Raw genomic sequence first — 24000 nt, 5'->3', positions numbered from 1 at the left:
GGTTTTCAAGTCATAGCACTGAATGAATCAAGATTCCCAAGGAAGTAAGGAGAGAGAGAAACAGAGAGGGAGACAGAGACAGACAGATAGACATCCAAAGACTAGGCCATGGGCTCACCAACATTTCAATACCTACATGGGGTTCTCCAACTCTTCTCCAGTGACCAGTCCTGGAAGGACAGCAGGAGGGTGCCGTGGAGGCTGCGAACAGGATTGAAATGCTGCTGGGAGTTCAAGCAGGACAATGACTAAAATATAAACGTCCCTTAACTCTGGCAGCTTGGAGGCCTCACCGATGACCCTGGGGGAGCTGATTGCAGTGGGTGGAGGGAAGGGTCAACTCTAGCCCCAAGCTTGTCTGAGGAGGGACGAGAGAGATGGGCTGTAGTTGGGGGAGAGTAGGGGTCAAGGGAGGGATCTTTTCCTAGGATGGGAGAGATTTGCTTGCTGGCTGGAAGGACCCAAATATTTTTTTTCCTAAGTGTTAAAATGTACTTCCAAAATGTTAAAAAGTACTGCCGTAGAGACAGGGAGGCGGGAGGGGGACAAGCGGGTACTGAGAGGATGAGAAAGAATGGCGTACCCACTGGGTCATTCATTCATTCATTCATTCAGAAAATCTTTAATCACAGCTACCCATTTCATCTTTAATAACAGCTACAGATCACGAGCCTGACCCTGCTGTAACAGCTTTTCAAAATTCATCTAATCCTCGTAGCACCCCATGAGGAACATGCTGTCAGTGGCTTCGTTCACAGGCGAGGGGACTTGGAAAGGCCACAGTTGTTTGAGCAAGAAGTGGAGGGGTGAGCGCAGAGGTGGGGGGGGGGGGGGAGAGAGAACTTTGCTGCCGGAAGGGATGAAGCAGGGGCTACTGAGGGGCCCTGGAGGGAAAGTCAACAGGAAGCTGGGCAGATGGCGGCAGGCTCCAGGCTGCAGCCTGGAGAACAGGAGAAATGAGAACAGGAGAAAAACATGTGTGGGGGCTGCAGAGACACGGTGGTGGGCCTGAGGTATCTGTGCAGAGTGTCTTACAGACTGCAGGGAGGGACTGAGGGCTTCAGGGAGAAGCTCAGGCAGAACAGAAGATACAGAAAAGAGAAAGACTCAGGGTCCTTTACACTTTACAATAAAAATGCTTAACACATATCACCTTAAATCACTTACAGGTGACTCTGGAGCCAGGCAGGCTGGTTCAAATCCCACCTCCACTACTTGCTGTGTGACCTGGGACAAATCACTTAACCTTTCTGAGCCTTGATTTCCTCATCGGTAAAATGGGAATAATAGTATCTATAATTATATTGTAAGGATTAAATGAAAAAAGATATATAAAACCTTTAGGATAGTTTCTGGCATGTGGTAAACGCTCGTTAAGAATTAGCTGTTGTTTTAGTTTGTCTCGGTCTGCCCTGGAACACCTGCAGCCGTTAGAAAGGCAGATATTAAAAAACACACACAGTGATGTGACCTGGGATTTGTTTTAAGAGTCCCCCTTATGAGACGGCCCACAGAGGGAGCCATTTTCTAACAGGGAGCCAGAAAAGGCGTCAGCAAGGAAGGGTCATTTGAGCTGGGCCTTGAAGAATGCATACAAGTTAGCAAGGTGGAGAAAGAAGGTTATTCGCTGTTCCAGACAATCTCCAGCATCCCTTCCCCTCTCAGGTGCCTCATTTTTGCCCGGCCCTATGCCAGAGGGGCAAGGCCAACGTTCCAGAGGAGAACTGGCCCTCATGTCACGTCTCTGATGATGGCTGCTCAGAAGGAAGCTGTGGAGCCTGTGGAGCAGGGATGGGGGAGGGAGCTGGGGCAGAGCTCTCCTGGGACTTAGTGAAACTTCAGTGCTGTACACAAATGGATGTGTACACCTGGGCCCAGCACAGAGCCTGGAGCCAGGAAAGGAGTTGTGTATAGAAGGAAAGAGAGGAGGGAGGGAGAGGGAAGGAGGGAAGAAGGGAATAAGGGAGGGAGAGGGAAGGAGGGAAGAAGGGAATAAGGGAGGGAGGGAGGGAGGGAGGGAGGGAGGGAGGGAGGGAGGGAGGGAGGGAGGGAGGGAGGGAGGGAGGGAGGGAGGGAGGGAGGTAAGAACAGATGAAAGGGGCCTACAGAGTTACGTGAGGTGTGAGTCAGCTGCCCAGAGAAGAAAGGGACGAGAAGAAAGGGACGGTGGCACAAAGGTAACCAGCATGGAGTGGCACCTGCTGTCTGCCCTGCCCGGTGCTAAGCATTCTTTACAGGAACCATCACATTTGAGCCTCACAACTCTTCTTATCCCCAGGTTGCAGCTGAGGACACTTGGGCTCCATCACTTGCCTGCTAGTAAGATGCGAACGGTGTCAGGCACCAAAGTCCAGAAGCTGATCTAGTGCGAATGGTATGAGGCAGAGGCAGAGTGGGATGGAGAGGAGAGCCCGGACCAGCGGGGAGAGGAACAGGAAGACACAGAGGGGCCGATGGAGACAGCTGAGTCCTCTGACTGCAGCGACCGGGGCCGTGGGGAGAGGCTGCGAGAGCCAGACTGGCCGCTCCTGCTGCCTCTGAGCCACGTCCTGCTCTACTCCCCAGCACCCCCAAGGCTGAAACAGGAGGGAGCCCCCTCCAGCCCAGGCCCTGGTCCCCGACTCCCCCATCTCCCAGCTGCACCAGAAAACCTTCCAGAAACACTGCCGTTTCCTGCTTCCGCTGGCGGTGGGAGCTGTGCCCTCCACCTGCTTTATCGCCCCCTCCATCCCCCCCCCCCCCACCCCCACACCCCCGCCCACCCCCACACCCCCGCCCACAACGCGCCCCAGGTTCTTCCTTCTTAAGGAACCTGAGGACAAAGGGACGGGGCAGGAGAAGGGATGGAGAGACTCGGCCAGGCACCCAAGACAGTCCCCTGAGCCCCGAGGGAGGTGGCAGGAGAGAGGGAAGGGAGGGGAGGGGATGCGGGTCTTTTTGGTGTCTGTCTCTCTTTCCTCGCCTTTTTCTTTCTGCACATTTTCTCTGTCTAGCTTTCTCTCTCTCTCTCTCTCTCTCTCTCTCTCTCTCTCTCTCTCTCCTCCCCACCCCCTGCCCGTGCACACAGACATCTGATAAAGCCCCAGAGGAAAAATAGGGAGGAAGGGAGAGGTCGGAGACTGTCAGACAGACAGACAGACCTCCCAGACCAAGACATGCAGACGGGCTGACCAAGCCCCAAGTGGGGGCTCCCACATGCTTTTGAAGGAAGGAATGTGTGAGAATAGAGTGGAATTGAATCTGCAGAGAGAAGAAGTGCACAGATACAAGGAAACGATTCTGAAAAGACCCCCCCCCGCCCCCCGCTTGTTAACAGAGGCTGCTCTCTGGGCGGGGGATTAGAGAGGATTTCCATTTAGACTCTGCACATGCTTTCCGGTATTTTCCACCTTCTCTGCAGTGAACATGTATTACTTCTGAAACCAAAGGAAAACAATAAATGTCATTTCTAACGGAAAGAAAACATCCACGGAAGGGGAACAAAGCCAGCCAAAGCCGCGGAGAAGCAGTGAGCGGCGGGGTGGAGGGGCGCGCGTATGCACACTCCACACTCGCACACTCACACACCCGCTCACACACCCACACCTGCACACAACTAGCGCACACACACATGCTTGCACACCCTCACTCACACACACTCTTACACTTACTCCACACACAGACACACACACACACACAGACACACGCACACAATCCCGTTCTCTAGGTTGAAAGCGTGAGCAGCCAGAGTGAAATTCCAGAAATCTCCAAGGAAGGAAGCGGGTGGAAAAGAGAAGAAAGAAGAGGCAGAGGGGAAGGCCGGAGGTGGGGGGAGGGCACACTCACACCGACCCAGCGCCGGGCCTGGTGGCCCTAGTTATCACTTTAATGGGAGTTTCTTGTTAGAAGGTAACAATGCAATTTGTGTGGCTGGCAGACAATTTAGAAAATGTGATGTTCTCTTTTTTGAATGAGCAACAAACTTATGAATGGGAGTGACCCATGGAGACAGCGGGAGAGCAAGCTGTGAAGAAACCAAAAAGGGAATCGAGTGAACACACACACACACACACACACACACACACACACACACACACAGAGAGCGATGGGCAAAGAGCAAGATGGCAATTCAAAACGACTGCAGAGAGGGAGGTGGCACGCAGTCGGGCAAGTGTCCAGGGAGCCAGACACACAGACACACACACACCCCGACATGGACCCCAGGAGCTCACAGACTGGGAGGGATTCAGTGAGACCTGAGCCACGAGACGGGGCATGCTGTCCCACAGACACACATGCCTGGCCCCTCGCCCTCAGAAGGGTTTCATGAATGAATGAGAGTGAATGTGGGTGGGAGCCCCAGGGTGAGGGCAGAACCCAGGCAGACAGAGCAGAGGCACTCAGACCAGGGACAGGGACGGAGAGGAGCTGAGTGTGAGACCAAGAAGAGAGAGTCTGGGAGGGACACACACACACACACACACACACACACACACACACACACACGTACACACGTTACAATCCAGCTCGGTCCGCTGCCTCCTCTTGGGAAACAGGATCAACAGGGACATCTATTGTCCTCTCCCTGCTTCTCTGTATTTTCTAAACGCCCTCTCGTAAAGATGGATGCATTTCTTTCGGGGTCAGGAAAAGAACATGTGCCCTGGAAGAAAAAGACCAGGAAAAAATAGTACAGAGAGTGAAGGGGAAAAAAGAGAGAGAGAAGGGAGATGAAGCCACAGAAAGCAAGGGGAGGTGATCAGACACATTTGCACACACACCATGGACCCTGGGTCTGCAGGGAGACGTGGGGATGGGAGAGGCAAGAGAAGTAGGCCGACTGAGGCACAGAGCCCCAGACCTCCAAACACACCCACTCACGCAGGGAGGACAAACTCCGGAAGGAGCCGGGGGCGCTTTTCTTGATCATCTACTGTGTACAGGCCCCGAGGGTGAGGCTGGGGCTCCAGCCTGGTCCACTGGAGCCTACTGCAATCTTGAGCAGCAATCGGGGCTAACCCAGAGGCCTGGGCAGAGGTGGGGTCTCCACAGGAGGGTCCCTGAGCCCAAGAGCTCAAAGCAGGGCCGAGGGAGGAAGAAGAGTTTGCCAAACAGATGGGCAGAGAAGAAAGTGGGCCTCCTCACCAGGCAGGGGCAAAGCTCAGGCACAAGGACAAAGGCCTGGAGAAGCAGAAGTACATGCAGAGCAACAGAGACAGAGAAGCAGAGAGAGAGAAGCAGAGAGACAGAGACAGAGAAGCAGAGAGAGACAGAGAGAGAGAGAGAGACAGAGAGAGAAGCAGAGGAGGCTGCAGGGCAGGCAGAGCCTGAGTATGCAAGCCTGGAAGACTCTGGGAGGCGGCTGTGTTCTTTGCACAACAGGAAGTTGTCAGGTTTAGGGTTTGGGGTGAGTTGATAAGTGATGGGGAGCAGGAGCAGGGAGAGCACAGGGGAAGCCGCTGGGGAGGGAGAGTAGTGGCCAGATTGAGAGCTGCTGAGGGGACAATCCAGGCATCTTCTTGGCAGTTCCCTGGGGGGTTGTGGGGGGACTGGGCTGACCTGGGCAACTAGGGGAATTATATGGATCCCCAGCTCAGGAACCCTGGGGACCAGGTTTCAGGAGGAGCTTGCTGGAGTCTGCCAGATGTGGGGTGTGAGGATCCCTCAGCAGCACCCCCAGAAGGGGGTGAGGCTACAGCTGGGGTACGAATGTGAAGACAAGGCCCCGAGGTAGTGCTCCTGGGAGCCCCAGCAGGTTAGGGGCAGGCAGGGGGAGAGAAAGAGACCCAGATGTGGAGACACACAGAGAGGTAAAGACACACACACACACACACACACACACACACACACACACTCTGGAGGCCGGGGGGAAGCGGGAGAAGACAGCCTGAGCGAGGAGGAAGGAGGGAGGGAAATACGTGGCACGGGACAGTGTCGGGCATGGGCACATCTGGAAAAAGCAAGGAGGAAGGAGGGAGAGGCCAAGAGAAAGAGGGAGAGTGAGAGAGTGTCGGGAGCAGAGAGATGGAGAACGAGAGCGTGATGGGGAGAGAGGAGCAGAGACCCCGAGAGTCAGAGGCAGAGACCTCAAGAGAGAAGGGACGTGGGAAGCAGCGAGCGAGACAAGGGGGCGCCCCCACACCCCCCTCTCTGTCTCTCTCAGAGCCAGAGCAGGTTGCAGCTCCGCCTTAGAGAGGGGGATGGGCTAGAGGAGGGGAAGGAGAGGAGAGTCTCTCTCACACACACACACATTCACACACACACAGCGCAGGAGACTGGAGAGGGGCGCTGACTGAATAGAAGGATGAATGCCGGTGACTCAGAATGAGGACAAAAGCAAGAGCCCGCAGAGCGGGGCCTGGGCGGGGAGGGTGGGGGGCTCTTGCTCTCTCATTGTGTGTGTGACACGCCTGAAGAATGACAATGACAATGACCCCGGGGCCAGAGCAGAGTGAAAGCAAAGATTATAGTCATATAAATTATGCCGTATGAATTTCACCTCAATAACAAATGTTTTTAATTTTTTTAAAAAGTAAGAATTTACCAAGTAGGCAAGTGAGGAAAGGGATTTCCAAATGGAGGGACCAGCCCATGCAAAGGTGTAGAGGTCTGAGGGCAGGTGATGAGGGGGGGAGATGGCTGGGAGGGAGGGGGGGGTTAAGAAGAGGAAAGGAGGGCAGAGGCAGGTGGGCTTGAACACTTGGTGGAGGTGGGAGCCTGGAGCGCGGAGGCGGGGAGTCCGTGACCAGCGCTGCCCAGCAGAGCCCTCACTGGTGCCGTGCGGAGGATGGGTCCATAGGTAAGACCAGAGGCAGGGGGGGGGGACCAGGAGGAGGTGGAGGGGAACCAGCTCGCCAAGGGGGTGGGGAAGGGCAGGAGGAGACTAGGGACCAGGTGGGCAGCAAGGGGCACGTCCCTGCATCCTGGCCGGGCAGGGCTTAGCAAAGAGTTTGCTCACTCAGCCAGTGAGCAGGTCCTGGGCCTTCTACCCGCCAGCCGTGTTCTAGAAGCTGGACACACAGCACTGGACAGACAGACTCTGCCCTCCCGAGGCTGGCAGCACAGAGGCAGAGAAGGTGCATGAGAGACTGAAAATAAACCAGTGAATCAGGGGCAGGGCGAGGAGGGCGACAGAGGACGCTGTTTCCGGCGGCCTGGTCAGGACGGCCTCTCCTCTCCGAAGAGGACACTTGGGAGCAGAGATGGGAAGGGACTGGGCAAGCGCACAGATCTCCGGGGAGAGCACTCCCAGCAGAGGGCGGGGGAGGGGGGTGTAGAAGGAGGCAGGAGGGGGGACTGGAGGTGAGGCCTTCTCTGTTCTCCTACCTGGAGGGAGACAGACCCTAGCGGGGACGGGGGATGGAAGGAAACGAGGGGGCCTGGCAAGCCCCCTGCCCTGCCCCTCTTCGGGGCTTGTTGATGGAAAACTGAGTAAAGTTTGAAAGTTTCTCCAACAAACTCCGCAGCAGAAAGGCCACGGGAGGGGCCAGAGTGAGCCGCTCTGACAGGCACACACAGACGCAGGCCTGACGCAGGAAGGAAGGAGAAGAAAGCTCGAGAAAGGCTCCGAGGGAGAGAGGGAGGGGCCGGGGAGAGGGGAGCAGCGCGGCGGGACCCCCACACTGCGGATGACGCACGCGGCCCACGCAGGGAGAGGGTCCCGGGCAGGGCGAGGTGTGACGCATGCTGCCTGGTCGCAGAGGACGCCCGGCAGATGGTGATGGTGACGTGAGCCCACAAAGCCCCCAGGAAGGAGGTGCAGAGACAGAAGAGGAGGGGGGAGAGACGTGAGCTGGGTAGCAAGGAGGCAGGTGATCTGTGGCCAGACAGACAGAGCGCCGGTGTCACTCCCGAGCCCCAGAGAGAGGAGGACATTCGGACAAAATCACCCAGACAGACAGATCCCTACACGCAGGGAGACACAGCCAGAGACAATATGATCTTCACAACACATGGAGACCCAGCCAGGACACCCCCAAAATGCACAGACATCCGTGCCTAACTCACCCCTGCACACAGACAGGCACACAGAGGCAGACAGACAGATGGCTGCCACACAGCAAGACACATGGACAGAAACAGCCAGAAACCCAGGTAGGGACATACAGACTGTCACACGCGCGCGCGCACACACACACACACACGCACACTGACACACAGAGAGACAGGAAGACCAGGGACACACACACACACACTGGTGCACAGGGACAGACGGATGAACTGCAAACTGCCGATAGAGACAGACACACAGACCCTCACTCCGAGACAGGCAGATATGCCCTGACTGTGGAGGGACCAGCAGAGCGGGTGGTCGGAGGGTGGAGGGGTTGGTGGAAGGGAAATGAGAAAGAGTAGTGAGGCTGGGCGCCCACTCCCAGCCCGCCTGGCTCGGGGTCTCCCCTCCACGCCAGGGTGCCAGGCCACAGAAACGTGGGTGTCCTAAGGCCTGCCCCACAGGCTGCCTGGTCACTGTTCGTTGACTGAATGCACAACCAACTTTGCCTGATGTAGGAGGGCCACTCTGGGGGGCCAAGGGCAGGCTGGAGCACGGCAACAGGTGACAAGGGACAGGGAAGCAGGGGCGGGGGGGGGGGGGGGGAGGGGAGTGGGGGAGGGGGAGGGAGACAAGGCCCAAGCCAAGGCACCTCGCTGGGATGCACAGGCTGTGGGCAAGGAGTGGAGAGCGCCGAGCCTGGGGTCGGTCCTGCTGCCAAGCAGGCAGGGGTGCAATGTCCAGGGGGTGGGTGGGCAGGGAGGTCTGCGGAACGGGGATGCCCACACAGAGGGGGAGGGGGACCCTCCAGGCCGGTGGGAAGGGAGAAGAGGGAAAGACACCGTGAAGGGCCGTGGGGAGAGACGGGACGACTCCGGAGGTGGCATCAGGGAAGCTCAGGGAACAGACTTGTCTGCAGTCAGGCCCGGGGTTTGCAGAAAGGTGGGAGAGGCCATGGCAGAGCTGGTCTGCAGGACGGGAACAAATGCAGGGGGACAAGGCATGGGGAGGGGGCGGGCGTTTGGAGGTGAAGACAGCCCTGGGGCTGGCGTGGAGGTGGTTCTGCAGCAGGAGAGATGGTCCTTGGTGGGTGGGTGGGTCTGGGGCTCAGCTCCAAGGTCCCAGCTAGAGACCCCGATGGCCACTGGTTGTCTGTGGAACCAAGTGCGTTCAGTAAGGGGGCAGGAGACGCGAGGGCAGTGACAGGCCAGCACGCCTCACACCGGAGAGCCAGCTCTCACCACCTCTGAGACAGAGCAGGAAGGAAGCAGGGGAGGGAGCGGGAGGGAGGAGAGCCAGGCTCACCTGGAAAAATCTAGATGGAGCCCCCAGGAGTGGGGGAGAGAGGGAGGGAGGCAGAGGTGGGGGAAGCAGGGAGTGAGGGGAGGTGGTGGGCGAGAAGGACACACACACTCCTGCAGTGACGCACACAATCGAGACAGAATTCAATAATGACTTGGAGACAGAGCGGAGGAGCGGGAGAGAGCGGCTGGGGAGGGAAGGCAGGCAGGGGGTGGAACGCACAGCCAGCCCATCTTAGGAGGGATTCAATAATTGTTGATTGAATGAGGGGACTAAGACAAGAAACTCCCAGAAGGGAAGTAACAAGAGAAAGTTCCAAGACAGACAGACAGTCACACATACACACACGGGGGAGAAACCATGTTGAGTTTTGGATTTAAAACAATGAAAGGAAGCAGTAATCGAGTTGGAACAGTGGTTCCCCTGGGGGGTGGGGTGGTCGTGAGGGAGGAGGAGGCTGGGGCGGCTCGGGTGACCTGGTTCTTGCTTGGGGAGGTGGCTCCACAGGTGTAGAGTTGCACATTCTATGATATGTAAGTTATACCACAATTTTTTAATTTTTTTTCTTTATTTTTTTATTTTATTTTATTGATTTTTTACAGAGAGGAAGAGAGAGAGACAGAGAGTCAGAAACATCGATGAGAGAGACACATCGATCAGCTGCCTCCCGCACACCCCCCACTGGGGATGTGCCCGCAACCAAGGCACATGCCCTTGACCGGAATCGAACCCGGGACCTTTGAGTCCGCAGGCCGACGCTCTATCCACTGAGCCAAACCAGTCTCGGCTAAAATATTTTTATTGATTTCAGAGAGGAAGGGAGAGGGAGAGAGAGATAGAAACACCAATGATGAGAGAGAATCATTGATCGGCTGCCTTCTGCACACCCCACACTGGGGATTGAGCCCCCAACCCAGGCATGTGCCCTGACCAGGAGTTGAACTGTGACCTTCTGGTTCATAGGTCAACACATCCACTGAGCCACGCCGTCCGGGCATACCACAGTTAGTGTTTTTTAATGAGAGAAAGAGGATAAGAGACGGAAGGAAAGATGTATGCGTCAGGGAGAAAGGAAATCACACACACACACACACACACACACACACACACACGATGCCCAGGTATGAACAAACCCTGACAAAATATGCCAAAAAGGAAATATTTGACCCAAGAGAGGAAGACTAGACCCTCACATGGGCAAAGAGAGAGACCAGGGGGAGAGCTGAATTCGGAGGGGGGTCCAGAGGGCAGGAAGGAAATTTCCCACAGTGGCCTCGATCTGGAGGTCAGGGCTGCTGGGGGCTCCCGGCAGGTGTCCTGTTGGAGGCGGGTGAAGCAGGCACATGGGGGAGAAGGGGCAGAGAAAGGGCTGAGTCTGGGTGGGCCTAGAGGGGTGCAGGGGTTGGGGTTGGTGAGGGGCCCAGGAGCAGCTGCATGCTCGGGTCTGGAGCTCACAGCAGAGGGTGGGCGGGGGAGGCCAGGAGAGAGGGAGGCCGGGTGAGTGTGAGTGCTGAGATGGTCCAGCAGCACAGGGGAGGACAACAGTGGGCCCAGCAAGAGGGGTTAGAGAAGGGCCCAGAAATAACTCTCAGACAGACGGATGCATGGATGGATGGATGCATGGATGCATGGATGGATGCATGGACAGATCACATGTGCTCATCCCCAGAGTGAAAGCAACACTGGACAGAGCCTCAGAGATGGATGGAGAAGGAGAAAGGGAGAGATTGGGGGGAGTGGGGAGAGAGACAGACACCAGCACGTCTGGAAAAATCAAGATGGAGCTGTAGAGAGGAGGTGAGCAGAGAGCTCAAGGGTGAGAGTTTTGCCACACACACACACACACACACACACACACACACACACACGGTGTTCGGTGTCTGCTGACCAAGAGGAAACTGCCCCAGAGTGGGAGCAGCGGGTTAGCGAAGTGGCAGAGCCGACACGCTGACAGCTGGCCACACACTGGTTCACACCCCCCTCCTGCGGACGCCACGCAGAGCCAGGGCAGGTTTCAGAATTGCCTTAGAGACGGGGCAGCAACAGGCAGGAAGGAGGCCGAGTCACACACACACTCACACCCAGCAGCAGGAGGGGCCCAGGGGTGTTGAGTGAATGGAGGGACAAATGCAAGTGACTCGGAATGAATACAAAAGCCTCGAACCCCACAGAGAAGGGGGCCGGGCAGGGGGCTACTCTGTCCCTGTCTGTCTGTCTGTCTCTCTCTCTCTCTCTGTCTCTCTCTCTCTCTCTCTCTCTCTGTCTCTCTCTCTCTCTCTCTCTGTCTCTCTCACTCACACACACACACACACACACAAGCATGCCAAGGCCAGCAGGAGCAGCTGCTTCTCGGATGACTGTTCCAGGAACACCGGAGGGAGTGAAAGGAAACAAAACCCTCAGCCCGTGGCAATGACCCCCAGCGCGGAGCAGGGGCAACAGCTGCCTGCAATAGAGATCCAAAAAGCCAGCTGAGACGGGGGAGGCCGAGGCTCGGGGGACAGGGCAGGAGCCAGACATACACATGCACACGCCTGACAGGCCCTGTACAGTGTGAGGCGGATGGACACACACACACACACAAGCACACATGTGACTGTGCAGTCACGTATTGATAGAAAAGGGCTAGTTAACGCCAAGTAACATTAAGCGAAAACTGAGAGGCAGAGACAGCGAGAAACAAAGAAAGAACAAAACAAAAAGAAAAAGACAGAAACAGAGACAAAGAAAATCAGAACAAAGAGAGAGAAGGAGGGGGGGGGGCAGTGTGGTAGAGAGGTGACAGACAGATGCAAATGCAAGAGGCACACCGAAGTCTAAACAAGAGTGACCCTGCCCCAGCAGGCGTGGCTCAGCGGAAAGAGCATCGGCCTGTGGACTGAAAGGTCCTGGGTTTGATTCCGGTCAGGGCACATGCCTGGGATGCGGGCTCGATCCCCAGTGTGGGGTGTGCAGGAGGCAGCCGATCAATGATTCCCTCTCATCACTGAGATGTTTCTATCTCTCTTTCTCTCTCCCTTCCTCTCTGAAATCAATAAAAATATTAAAAATATTTTAAAAAAATAAATAAATAAACAAGAGTGACCCTGAGAGAGGGGTCCAGAAAGAGAAGCGGAGAGAGACCGCTGGAAGAGGAGGCAGATGCACCCACCCACCCTGGCCGCCACTGAGGAACGGTCCCCGGGCGTTTTCGGACGGAGCAAGCACCTGAAAGAAAGATGCCTGTGGGTGGGAGGGACCTCACACAGCCCCTGCTGGATTCAGGCAACAGTGCGGGAGTCAGCAAGGGACCACATGCCACACACACCACCACACACGGACCACACACACATCCTGCATGCACACCACAACACACAACACACATGCCAACATGCATGTCGCACACCACAGCACACACAGGCCACACACAACACACATGTCACCTATCACACACAACACATGTATTATACTACATACACACCGCACACATGCCACACATCCACACCATACATGTACCACACACACACACACACACACACACACACACACACACACACACACACGAACAAATGCAGCAGGTCCAGGGAAAGAGGAGATTTAGGTCAGCCCCGAGGGAAGGGGAAGGGAGCGGTGGGAGGTGAACAGGAAAAGCAGGAGACTTCCCTGTGCCTCTCCCGCCCTCTTCTGGTGTCTGTCGTCTCCCTCTCGCTGGTCCTTCACACACACCATCACAAACCCCCGGAAAAGGGAAGAAGGGGGGGGGCGGGGGGCAGAGCAAGAGAGGATCAAGACTCAGTGGCAGTCCCGCCCTGGCTCTGCCCAGCTCCCACCTCCTGGCCTCGCAGTTGTTCTGCCACCTGGGGCGCCCCCTCCTCCCCTTCTGCTCCCGTTACTCCCGCTCACTCTCAGCTCTCCCTCGGCTCCTCCTTAGGGGAGCCCTCCCCGACCCTCTGTTCAAGCTCTCCACGCCCCTGGGACTGAGGGTCTTCCTGCACCTGTTCTGCTCATCTGTCCTTCTCGACAGTGAGTGCGTGTCCAGGACTTCTCCCAGCAAACTTCCCTCGCCCCTGGGCCCCCAACCAGGGTGAGGCATAAAGTGGGTACTCCATGGAAACCCGTTAAAGGAAGAAATGGACCAGTGAGTGGATGCATGCTTACACACGGAGTGAGAGCATCAAGGATGAACGCAGATGAAAAAGCAGAGGGTGAAAGAGGGGGGCAGAGGGAGGAAGGGAAAGGCCCAGAGGGGGATGGAAAGACGAGCAGGCACATCTGGAATAATCAAGATGGAGGCCTGGGGGTGGGGGAACACACACACACACACACACACACACACACACACACACACACGGCCAGGCAGGAGCAGCTGCTCCACAATGAGTGTTTCAAGAAGAGTCTGAAGAGCTGAGGGACTGATGGAAGCACGGACACCCCTCCCGCTCCCAGCCACGGGGAGCACGGCCCACACTGGAAAGGCAGCCAGCCGGCAGCTCTGGGAGCGCAGGCCTAGGGGGCAGTGGGGAGCCAGGTCCCTGTTCCCTGGCAGATACGCAGACATTAGGGGGTTGTTGGAGGGAATGAATGAATGAATGAATGAATGGGGGACCCCAGAGAAAGAGACACCCCTGCCAGGGTGAGAGAGATGGACAGAGAAAGACAGAGGTGGGGGCGGGGCTGGCACACATCACCGGCCTTTGATATACTCGCAGAAGCCCAGGGCAAGCTGCAGGGGGCAGAACGGAGCAGAATGGAACCGCAGAGCAGCCGGCACAAAGGACACGCAGCCCCGCCAGGAACAGCATTGGCCCAGGACGGGCACAGAGGAGGAGCTCAGTAAATTGCCAGTTCACGATGCTTTTAGGGGCCACGAAAATAATTTAACTTTTTAATCAAAAGAAACATGAATTTTTTGAGGGGTTCACGGGTAGATACACACACACCAATGCACACACACCAAGAGGGCAGCAGGAGAGGCATGAAGAAGGAAAAGAAGGAGGATATTTAATAAAATCTGCAGGGAGGTGGACGTGGGAGGTAGAGAAAGACAGATCCTCCCCCAGCACTGAGATCCAGCCACAGCCACATGGACATACACACTCTCCACCCTGGAGACGGGGTAACCAAAGAAAGAGATGGACACTTAATGATTCCACAGCAAAGGGGAACAGGGAGGGGCCAGGCAAAGGCAGGCAGACGGACAGACAGACAGGTGAATGCACAGACAGAGCCTGGCAGGGGACAATGGCCCGGGGTCCCATGGGTCACAGGCTGAGGGGAGCACAGGTCTGGGCACTAGGTGGGAAGACCCCAGGGAGAGGAAGGCTGGGGAGAGCGAGGGAGGGGTGGGTGACAGACGGATGCACAGAGACTGATGCTCCAGGCCCTTTCCCCGCCCCCTCACACCCTCCCCTCCCCCGTCCGTGGTTGTTTCTTCCCTATCTCTGTGTTTGTCTGTTTCTGTTTTTCTCTCTGAAAACCACAGCTTTTTGGAGCCTTCAAGAGAAAAAAAGGGAAAGAAGACAGATGAAAGAAAATGCAGACGAAGAACTGTGTGTGTGTGTGTGTGTGTGTGTGAGAGAGAGAGAGAGAGAGAGAAAGAGAGCGAGCTCAAATGCACCTCAGTACAAGGTCTGGTAGAACTTTATGAGGAAGAGAGGAAGGAAATGAAAGGAGCAGAGCGTGAAGGAAGGGATGGGCGGCAGGGGGGTTGCAGCCTGGGAGGCAGGGGGAAGCAGGGACATTCACATTCCACACACACGGCCACAGCACACACACCCATGGACACATAACACAGTGCACACCAGACTCACCGCACAGTGCACACCACACACGCTGCTCACACACAGTGTAACACATACTGTACACACCACACACATTGGAAGTGCAACCGTTGGGGGGGAGCTCAAGGACTCCGAGGAGAAAGGGAGGCAGGGAGTGGCTGAGACAGACAGACAGACCTGGCACAGAGGGCCTGACACAGCTGTGCAGGCAAGCGTGCGCTCACACATCCATGTGGACCCAGGGCAGGACTGGGGCCGGGGTACATCTTCCATGTGAGTTTTACATGTAAATGTATGAAAGCATGAATGGGCCAGCAGCCCGGAGAGAGAGCCAGCACACGTGGACCAGAGGATGGACGGACAGAGGCACATTCAGAGACAGAGAGACAAGGAGGCTCAGAGGTGATGGGCAGCGAGCAGGTGACAAGACCAGATGGACACACACCCAGAAACATGCCCCATGCTTCCAGGTGGGAGGGATGGGGTAGGGAAAACAAATTATGACCTTTTTTGTGCTTTTCTGTATCTTTCCTACTCTGCTATATATTTTATTTTTCATGGAAGAAAACATTTATCTCAAAAAGAAAAAAATGCATGCGGAATAAGAGAAAACCACTGAAATCAGGAAGAGGTGGCGGGGACGCGCGGGTCCGGGGTCTCCAGTCCTCTGAAGTGGAAACTGGATGAATTGCACAAGGAGGAGAGGGCTGGGGCATCTCTCGCCCTCCACGTTCTGCCTCTCTCACGAAGAGGAGGGCAAGCAAATGAACAGAGGCCCCGAGTGAGGGAGTCCGAACCATCGGCGGGCGAGACAGAGGGAGCTGCCCTGCCTCCCTTTTCACGTGGGCCAGACCGGGGTGCATCAGCGAGACTCGCCCAATTCCCTCGAGTTCTTGTTCTGGACAACCCTGCAAATTCCAGGGGGGCCAGGGAAGCTCCCAGAGGCAGTCCATCGCCTCGAAATGTGTCTTGAAGGACGAATAGGAGTTTGCAAAGTTGCAGAGAAGAAAGAAAGGGCATTCCCAGTGGTGGAAACAGCCTGAACAAAGGCATGGAGGCGTGAAGGCCTGGGGAAGCATCAGAGGCATCAAGCTATGGATAAGAAAGGAAATCTGAAAGAGAGGGAGAGAGGGTAGAGAAAGAACAGCAAGGCACAGAGAAAAAGAAAAACTAACCACAGTGAGAAACAGAGAGAGACATAAAAACATTTGTAATACCTTAATAAAAAAATAAATAAAAACTTAAAAAAAAGGAAAAGCTGAGGCGATTCTCCAACGTATGTTTGCATCTCTGAGATTAGACCAAAATAATGAAAGAGTTGGGATTTCCAGATGCTTAAGCATTTGCCTCAAATTATTTGGCTTTGAACTTCCTAAAGAAATAAAAATGCTTTTCAAATCTAAAAAAAAAAAAAAAAAAAAAAACAAAGACAGCAAATCGGAAGCACACAGAGGCGCACAGAGAAAGACCAAGAAGTGGGGAGAAGGGAGGTTAAGCGGGGGGAACAGAAAGAAACAAAGACTTGTCAGGAACGAGAGCCAGAGCCGCACTAACAGGGCAGGAGAAACTGCAGAGACACAGACAATAAAAGACAGGGAAAAGGCAAACAGAGAAACAGAGCGAGACCGCGGAGAGGAAAGGGGTGCGGGACCTCTTCCCGGAGGAGGGGGTCAGGTGCGTCGGGGTCCCCACCGGGGCGGGGTGTCCCCCGCCTGCTTGCTGTTCCTGCGTCCCAGCGCACACATGGGTCTTGCCGGGAGCGGCCCGCCTGGTGTGTGCGCTCTGAGCCCACAGGGATCTGCACTGACCACGCTGCTCCATGCTCGTCCACAGAAGCAGTTACACACATTGGTGCCCGCAGCCCAGGAGCCCTCAGGTGCAAGCTGGAAGGACCTGGAATTGTGTCCACACAATACACACAAACCTGTGCACATGGCTGTGAGTCTGGTCCTTCTGCCTTCCACGTATCTAAGCCCCTCGTTCCGCACTCCCGCGCAGCAAACACTGATTGCTGGGCGCACCTCCGCAAGAGTCCCGCTCTCCCCGCAGGCATCTGGGTCTCCGGGGTTCGCCAGAAGATGGGTTTCAGGGTGATGGAGAGCTAATCTCCCCTAGGTTTGGAACAAAAGCCCCTTTCCCCCGCCACCAGTCAGACCCACGCACCTCCACACCTCATCCCCTCCGAGTTCGCTGGGTGCGAGGCAACAGAACAGCCTTTAACCTCCGCCACCATCTTTTTCAAACTTCTCAATTTGTACTCCTTAATCCCTTCATTTCAGTCAACTCTACTGAAGTCTAGCGCCGCCGGGAGGTGCACGGAAAGGGCGCCCGGGCCTCCATCCGGTGCGCGGTGCGCGCGTCCCGCGGAACCAGGCGCGCGAGGGCCGCGCGGCTGGGACGGGCGCTGGGCGGCCGCCGAGCTCCAGGCACCGCCATCGCCGCGTTCCGGATGTCGCCGCCGCGGCGTCCCCCCAATTTATACTTCTTAATCCCTTGAATTCAGTCAACTCTACTGAAGTCTAGCGCCGCCGGGAGGTGCACGGAGAGGGCGCCCGGGCCTCCGTCCGGTGTGCGGGGCATGCGGCCCGCGGCACCAGGCGCGCGGGGGCTGCGCGGCGGGGACGGGTGCTGGGAGGCTGCTGGGCTCTGGGCGCCGCCGCTGCGGCGGCGGCCCGAGCGTCCCGGGCCGGGCGGCCTGCGGGGGCGGCGGAGTTGCGAAAGTGAGTGAGTTTCCCAGGGTTTCACCCGGAATGGGGTTCAGTGCAATCGGAGCCGGTGCTCAGCGCACTCCGGAGCCTTTATCTCCTTCCTGCCAGTGAACTCCGGCCAGGTCATCAGCCGCCCCCTCCTCTCCGGTTCCATCCTCCCCGCAGGCGCGTGTGCTCGTGTCTCCGCCCGTTTCTCCATACCTCAGGCTTTTACGGCTTCCTTCTCCTTCCCCCCAGCTGTGGGCATTTCAGTCCACCAACTTTCCTGTGGTTCTGGACGATGTCCGTTCTGACTTCTAGTTGTATTTTTGAAATTGTTGTGCCCGGCTGCAGGTTAGGTGTTTAACCTATGCCGCCATCTTGGTTTCTCCCAAAATAAATTTCTTCGTATAGACTGTTGCAAATGAACTTCCCAGGTTGTGTCCGTTGGTGGCAGGAGAGAAGGGAGGAGAGGAAGAGTCTGGAATTTTTCTCAAGTGCCCAGGACTTCGATGCAGCCCCACCTCCCACCCAGCCCCGAACTCCCGGAAACGCAAATAGCACCCGCACAGCCACCTCCCCATGAGCACATCCACAGCTCCACGCAGGCCTGACAGCCCCAGCCGCCCCGAGTGTCGGCCACCACCAGCCACCCGGGCCTCAGAGTTCTGAACTGCGGACATTGTGGGCGTCTTGGGGGTCATCTGTGCATCTCAGACACAAGCCAGGCTTCTGCTCACTCCCCAAATGTGGGTCCAGGTGTGCATTCATGGTCACAGGCCATGGTAACTGTTGACTCCAATCTGATCACGCACGCCCAGGCCCAGCGCCCGCACAAAGGCCCCTCTGACGGCAGTCTGGCCTCACCTCCCACCCTGTCACCCTCCGGCACACAGTAGAGGCTCAATAAACCACCAGCTGAACTCTGAGGTCTGTTTGTGTTTAATCAGACAATATACAAAGTATTTACAACCAATTCTGGATTCCCCCACCCCCCGAACCTGGGCCATGGAATGTGGGACCCCCAGGCCCTGCCCAGAACCGGGGGTCCCCTAGGCCTCTGCATAGTCATCTGAAATCTACAAAACACTGTTTGTTTGTTTTAAAAAAGGACAGTATTAGGACACCTTATACAAAGGGCCTTGGGCAGTCAGAAGGGGATTTGAGAGCACGCTCGTGTACGCGAGTCCAGATTTGGGACTGGGCCAGACAGAAGACTTGGGTAATAAACATGTATGAAAGGAAAAGTTGAAATTTCATAGGCAGGCACCTCTTGGCCTCCTTCCCCACTGGCAGGGCCTGGCTGGCTCAAGAATCCCTGGCAGCAGGAATGTTATTGCTATGAGGGGTGGGGGGGCTGTGGGTGAAATGTACAATGTGTCTGGGCGACAGAGTAAGGGGCATTTTTACATGTTAAATATGGACACACATGGAGGAACACACACGTGCACACACACACATACACACACACAGAGGCCCTTACCAAGATGCCCACAAACTGTCAGCTTCCCCTTTTCGGAGGAGCACACTGGGGCCCAGGGAGAAGCCACCACATACCCTAAGACTGAACAACAGAGCGAGGGCCAAAACAGTCTCCGGACGCCCGGGCTGCGCTCACTGTGTGACGCCAGGTCACAGGTCTGGACAGGGCAGGAGGGGAGCCATTGCAGAGGCCGTGGCCACATGAGGAGGCAGGCGCTGCAGCCCACAGAAGAAGTCAGGTCCACCCAGGGTCTCACAGCCAGTCCTGATACATGACAGTGGAACCCTCATCTTCCCTCACCCCAGCCTAGGCACTCCTTTCCCTACTCATGAGTTTAGGGCGCCAGCTTGGGGAGGAGAGCAGGGGCCAGGCATGGAAATGACACAGGGCAAACTGGGCAGACAACCTGGGGCTCCCTCCTAAGGCCAGGGCAAGTTTCCCAACCACTTGGATCTTCCATTTCTGCTTGATTGCCCCCAGAGCCTGGGAGCTCACTCCCTTCCATGGCTGGCTAAGCCTGAAGGTCCAAACCCACCCACATTCTGATTGAAGTCTGCCTCCCTACACCTGCACCTTCACCCCTCATTCCCAGCTCAGCCCCACACCCACCTCCTCCACTCTCTCCCCCCACAACAGCCCCGCTGAGCGGGAAATGGCAGCAGAACTCTCTGCTATTCTAACCCACCCTCAGGCCCCTTGTCCCTTGGGCTGCCACAGTCTGTCCATGATGCCGCTGAGGACAATCTTGTTGGTTCCTGAGGAAGATAGAGGGAGCACCGGGTTCTGATCCCACCTCAACTCTGAACTGCTCTGTGGACGTGGGTAAGTCACAACCTCTCTCTGGACTGTTGCCCCATGGGTAATAAGGGACAAGGAACTGATGATCTCTAAGGGACCCTCGGGTCTAAGAAGGGCAGGGTTTGAGGGGAGCCCACCCCACCCACCATGATCAAGTCAGTCTAGGCTTCAGGCTGCCCTGCCCGGGAGCCATGGCAGAGGGGTCTGGACCCAGCGGCCTCCACAAACAGGTGTTTCAGAAATGGACGGCAAGGGGCAGGGTACCAGGCAGGCCGACGGCCAGGGGCCGATCACTTTTCTTTGGAAAGGCTCTTTGGCCAGCTCTGGAGACAGCCCTGGATGGCGTGGAAGAGGGAAGGAGCCAACGTGTAGAGGCTGAGGCTGGGAAAGGGAGCTCTCAGCTCCAGCCCTTTTTCCCAGGTCCTCCTGCCGCAACTCACGGAGCTCCAGGAGGCGTACAAGGAGGAGGTGCGTGGCGGGAGCAGGAGCCAGGACACAGTCACTGTGCCAGCTTTGGACCGCCCTCAGGGCTGCTCCAGGCCCCAAGCCCTTCCATCCACAAAAGAGGGAGAGGCCTAGTCACTGACAACTCAGCCCCACAGAGGAGCAACAGCGGGCAGGAAGAGCGAGGCAGGACCCCACACTGGGGCCACCCAGCCCGATCCAAGCCGAGCAGCCAGTCTGGCCCTGTAGCCTGCCCCCTATAGGTTCTCTCCAGGCTGGTATTGGGGCTCAGTGGACGTGAAATAGTCCTCCAGGAAGGCCTGCAGGTACTCGAATGTGGGCCGTTCCTCGGGCTCCTTCCGCCAGCACTGGCACATGAGGTCGTGCAGGGACTCGGGACACTCGGGTGGGCAGGGCATCCGGTAGCCTCGCTCCACCTGGTCCAGCACCTCCCGGTTTACCATCCCTGTGGGCAGAGGGGGGAGTGAGGAGGCTGGCTCTGGGGAGGAGTGTGGGGTGGGGGGAAGCTGATGGGGATATCAGAGAGGGCTTCCCGCCAGAACAGGGTGGGTGTAAGCGTAAGCCCCTCCCCAAGGCTGGAAGCCCTGACCAGAGAGAGAGCCTAAGATCAGATGTTCAGCTTCTTTCTTATACAGATGGTGAAACTGAGGCCCGGGAGGGGGTCTGGCTTGTCCAAGGTCACCAGGGCAGAGGGGTTCAGGGACTACAGATGGGCTGTGGGAGCCCTCTTACCAGGGTAGGGTACCCGGCCCTTTGTCGTGAGCTCTGTCAGCAGGATCCCAAAGGACCACACGTCTGACTTGATGGTGAACCGGCCATAGAGGGCAGCTTCTGGAGCCGTCCACTTAATGGGGAACTTGGCACCTGCAGGAGCAAAAGGTCACATGGGCACCATCCCCATCCCCACATGACAGAGGAGGAAACTGAGGCTCAGAGAAGGGACAGGACTTCCCAAGGCACATGGTACCCGCCCAGACCCCGCCCACCTTGCCGGGCTGTGTACTCGTTGTCTTCGATGAGCCGAGCCAGGCCGAAGTCAGCCACTTTGCACACGAGATTCTCTCCAACCAGGATGTTGGCAGCACGGAGATCCCGGTGGACATAGTTCATCCGCTCCACGTACGCCATGCCTGAGGCGATCTGCAGGCAAAACCCAGGAGCCTGGCTCAGGGGCCACCCCCAGCCCTGCCCAGGTCACAGGCATGTGGCCAGGGCTGGGGTCATCCCGAGGATAGAGAGCCAACCAAACACCCTGCCCCGCCCGATCTTCAGGCAAGTGACGCAGGTTACCATAAATGCTGTTGCACAAAAAGCAGGACCAGCGCTCAGCAGGAGGGAACGCGGGGCAAAGGGCAAAGGGCAAAGGGGAGGCACAAGAGAGAGGCACCCAGGAAAGTGGGTGACCATAAAAGAGGCCCCAGGTGCCCCAGAGACACAGAGGAGTGTCAGGTCCTGCCTGCAGTCCCAAGTCCCCTTTCTGAGCCTCAGTTTCCTTACCCATCAAATGGAGCCATAGCCATCCCTGCCTCCCCTGGTTGTGATAAGGATTAAGAGAAAAAATGGTTGTTGAGCAAACAAGTACATGTTTGTGAATACGTGTTTGTTAAGTGGGTGCATCACCTTTACAGAGAAGAAAACTGAGGCCTGGAGTCCCACAGCACGTCAGGGACTCCTGCTGCGCGGTAAGGGCTCTTTCCTCTGCCAGAACCACCGCCTGCAGCACTGTAGGTGCTCCCAGTAATACACGGGCGAGATCAGCGCGTGTGAAGGCCACCAAAGCAAGCTTCCCGGAGGCGGCACGCAAGAGGCCAGAGCTGGCTGAGCCAGGTGGGCCTGAGTGTACGAAGCCAAGGGCGCAAGAGGGCCTGACTCACCTGAGCAGCCATGTCCACCAGCTGAGGCAGCCGCAGATACTTGCCCGTCTCCCCCTTGAGAAAGTCCAGCAAACTCCCTGGGCAGAGAGAGAGAAGGCAGCGCTAGCCCCGGCCCTGCCCTCCCTGAGCCAGGAAGCTGTGACTCCCAGGTCCTGTCCAAATGGGAAGGGCTGGCCACACGTTAACCAGCATTGCAGATTTTATGGAAACCCATCTCTGAATAAAGTCTCACTCAGCGCTAGTCATTCAAAGGCAAGCAGGATGAGAAACAACCCAATGTTCACCTCCAGGTGAACAGAAACTAGGGTCCCCCCATTGATGGAATCCTACTCAGCAGCAAAAAAGGAACGAAGTATGGATAACACACAATCAGGAAGACCCTCGGATGTAAAAGATTACATAAATGACACCCTAAAAGGAACAACCCCAGGATGACAGAAAGCGTGTGGTTGCCCGAGTTTGGGGCTGGGGAGGGGGCAAGGGAACTATCTGGAGTGACACCGACCCTCTCTATCCAGATTGTGGTAAGGAATACAGAGCGCTTCCGTCTGTGAGAACTCACTGAACTGGATGTATTTTATAATACATAATGGGTAAACTTTATAATATATAAATTATGCCTCTAAAAAGTAGAATTTAAAAAAACACCAATTCATTAATTTTAAAATTCAGTAAAGATAAAGCCAGGCACTTAATGTGGCTCAGTTTGGATGGGGGTTGGGGGAAGATGTCTTTCTGCCCCAAAATGGCAAATGGCTTTAGAAAATCAGCCAACTGAGGTAGACAAGATGCATTGTGGGAGATCGTTAAAAACAAAATGAAACGAGAAAGGCCATCTTTGTTTTAACTTTGCATCAACGTGAGAAGTCGTGTTCTATTCCAGTCCGCCTTTAAAGAGGTACACTCTCGATCTGGGGGGCAGTAAAGCACTCCCCACCTGCTGCTGTTTGGTGAGCACCCTGATTCGGAGGTAACCTAGCCAGGGGCTGCCCACACCCCGGTGCGAGTCACCGGCCTCACCCTTGCTCATGTACTCCGTGACGATGTAGATGGGCTCCTCAGACACCACGGCGTACAGCTGCACCAGCTTCTCGTGCCTCAGTTTCTTCATGACCTGGGCCTCCTGCAGGAAGGCCTCGGGAGACATCGTGCCTGGCTTCAGGGTTTTGATGGCCACCCTGGTGGTGCCGTTCCAGGTCCCTGTGTGGGGAGGGATGCAGGCTGCCTCAGTGAAGGCCCCCCATTCCCACCCATAGAGACCCAGGATCTGCCCAGTTCCCAATTTCAGCTCTGGCCTCCCTGGCCATTCTGAGCCTCAGCGCTCCTACCTGTAAAATGGGCACAAGAACAGATGCTCCTCCCAGGACTATTCCAGAGACTAAATGAGTCTCTGGTACATGCTCCAGAAATAGTAGCTGTTGTTAGGACTATGGTTATTGGGAATGTCCCTAAAAGCAGCACATTCACCTGAGATGGGAGACCACAGTTCTAAGCAACTACTCTTTCCTGGGTGATCCTGTTCCTTCTCAGCAGCACAAAGAAGGTGCCTCAGGTGCCAGCAAATGAATGGGGCTGGGGCTGGGGCTGGGAGCAACCGGGAAGAAGTAAGAACCTCCCCCATTGATTAATGCACAGCCAACCCAGGTAGGAGTCCTGCAGC

At 56.3% G+C, this 24000-nt stretch overlaps 1 protein-coding gene across 1 annotated transcript in view; it reads right to left on the bottom strand.

Moving 5' to 3' along the window:
• Positions 1-18644: 18644 nt before the first annotated feature.
• Positions 18645-24000, bottom strand: part of SRC (SRC proto-oncogene, non-receptor tyrosine kinase) — a 52439-nt gene continuing 47083 nt past the window's right edge. Inside the window, exons 10-14 of the mRNA XM_008149638.3 lie at positions 23361-23540; positions 22341-22417; positions 21453-21606; positions 21199-21330; positions 18645-20911 (exon numbers count right to left, since the gene is read on the bottom strand). Of these exons, the coding sequence (XP_008147860.1) occupies positions 20703-20911; positions 21199-21330; positions 21453-21606; positions 22341-22417; positions 23361-23540 (752 nt within the window). The 3' untranslated portion in view covers positions 18645-20702. The remainder of the gene's footprint in view (positions 20912-21198; positions 21331-21452; positions 21607-22340; positions 22418-23360; positions 23541-24000) is intronic.

This window comes from Eptesicus fuscus, chromosome 12, assembly GCF_027574615.1.
Source record: "Eptesicus fuscus isolate TK198812 chromosome 12, DD_ASM_mEF_20220401, whole genome shotgun sequence".
NCBI lineage: Eukaryota > Metazoa > Chordata > Mammalia > Chiroptera > Vespertilionidae > Eptesicus > Eptesicus fuscus.
The sequence above is the reverse complement of the archived record's forward strand: the minus strand, read 5'-3'. Positions and strand labels throughout refer to the sequence as shown.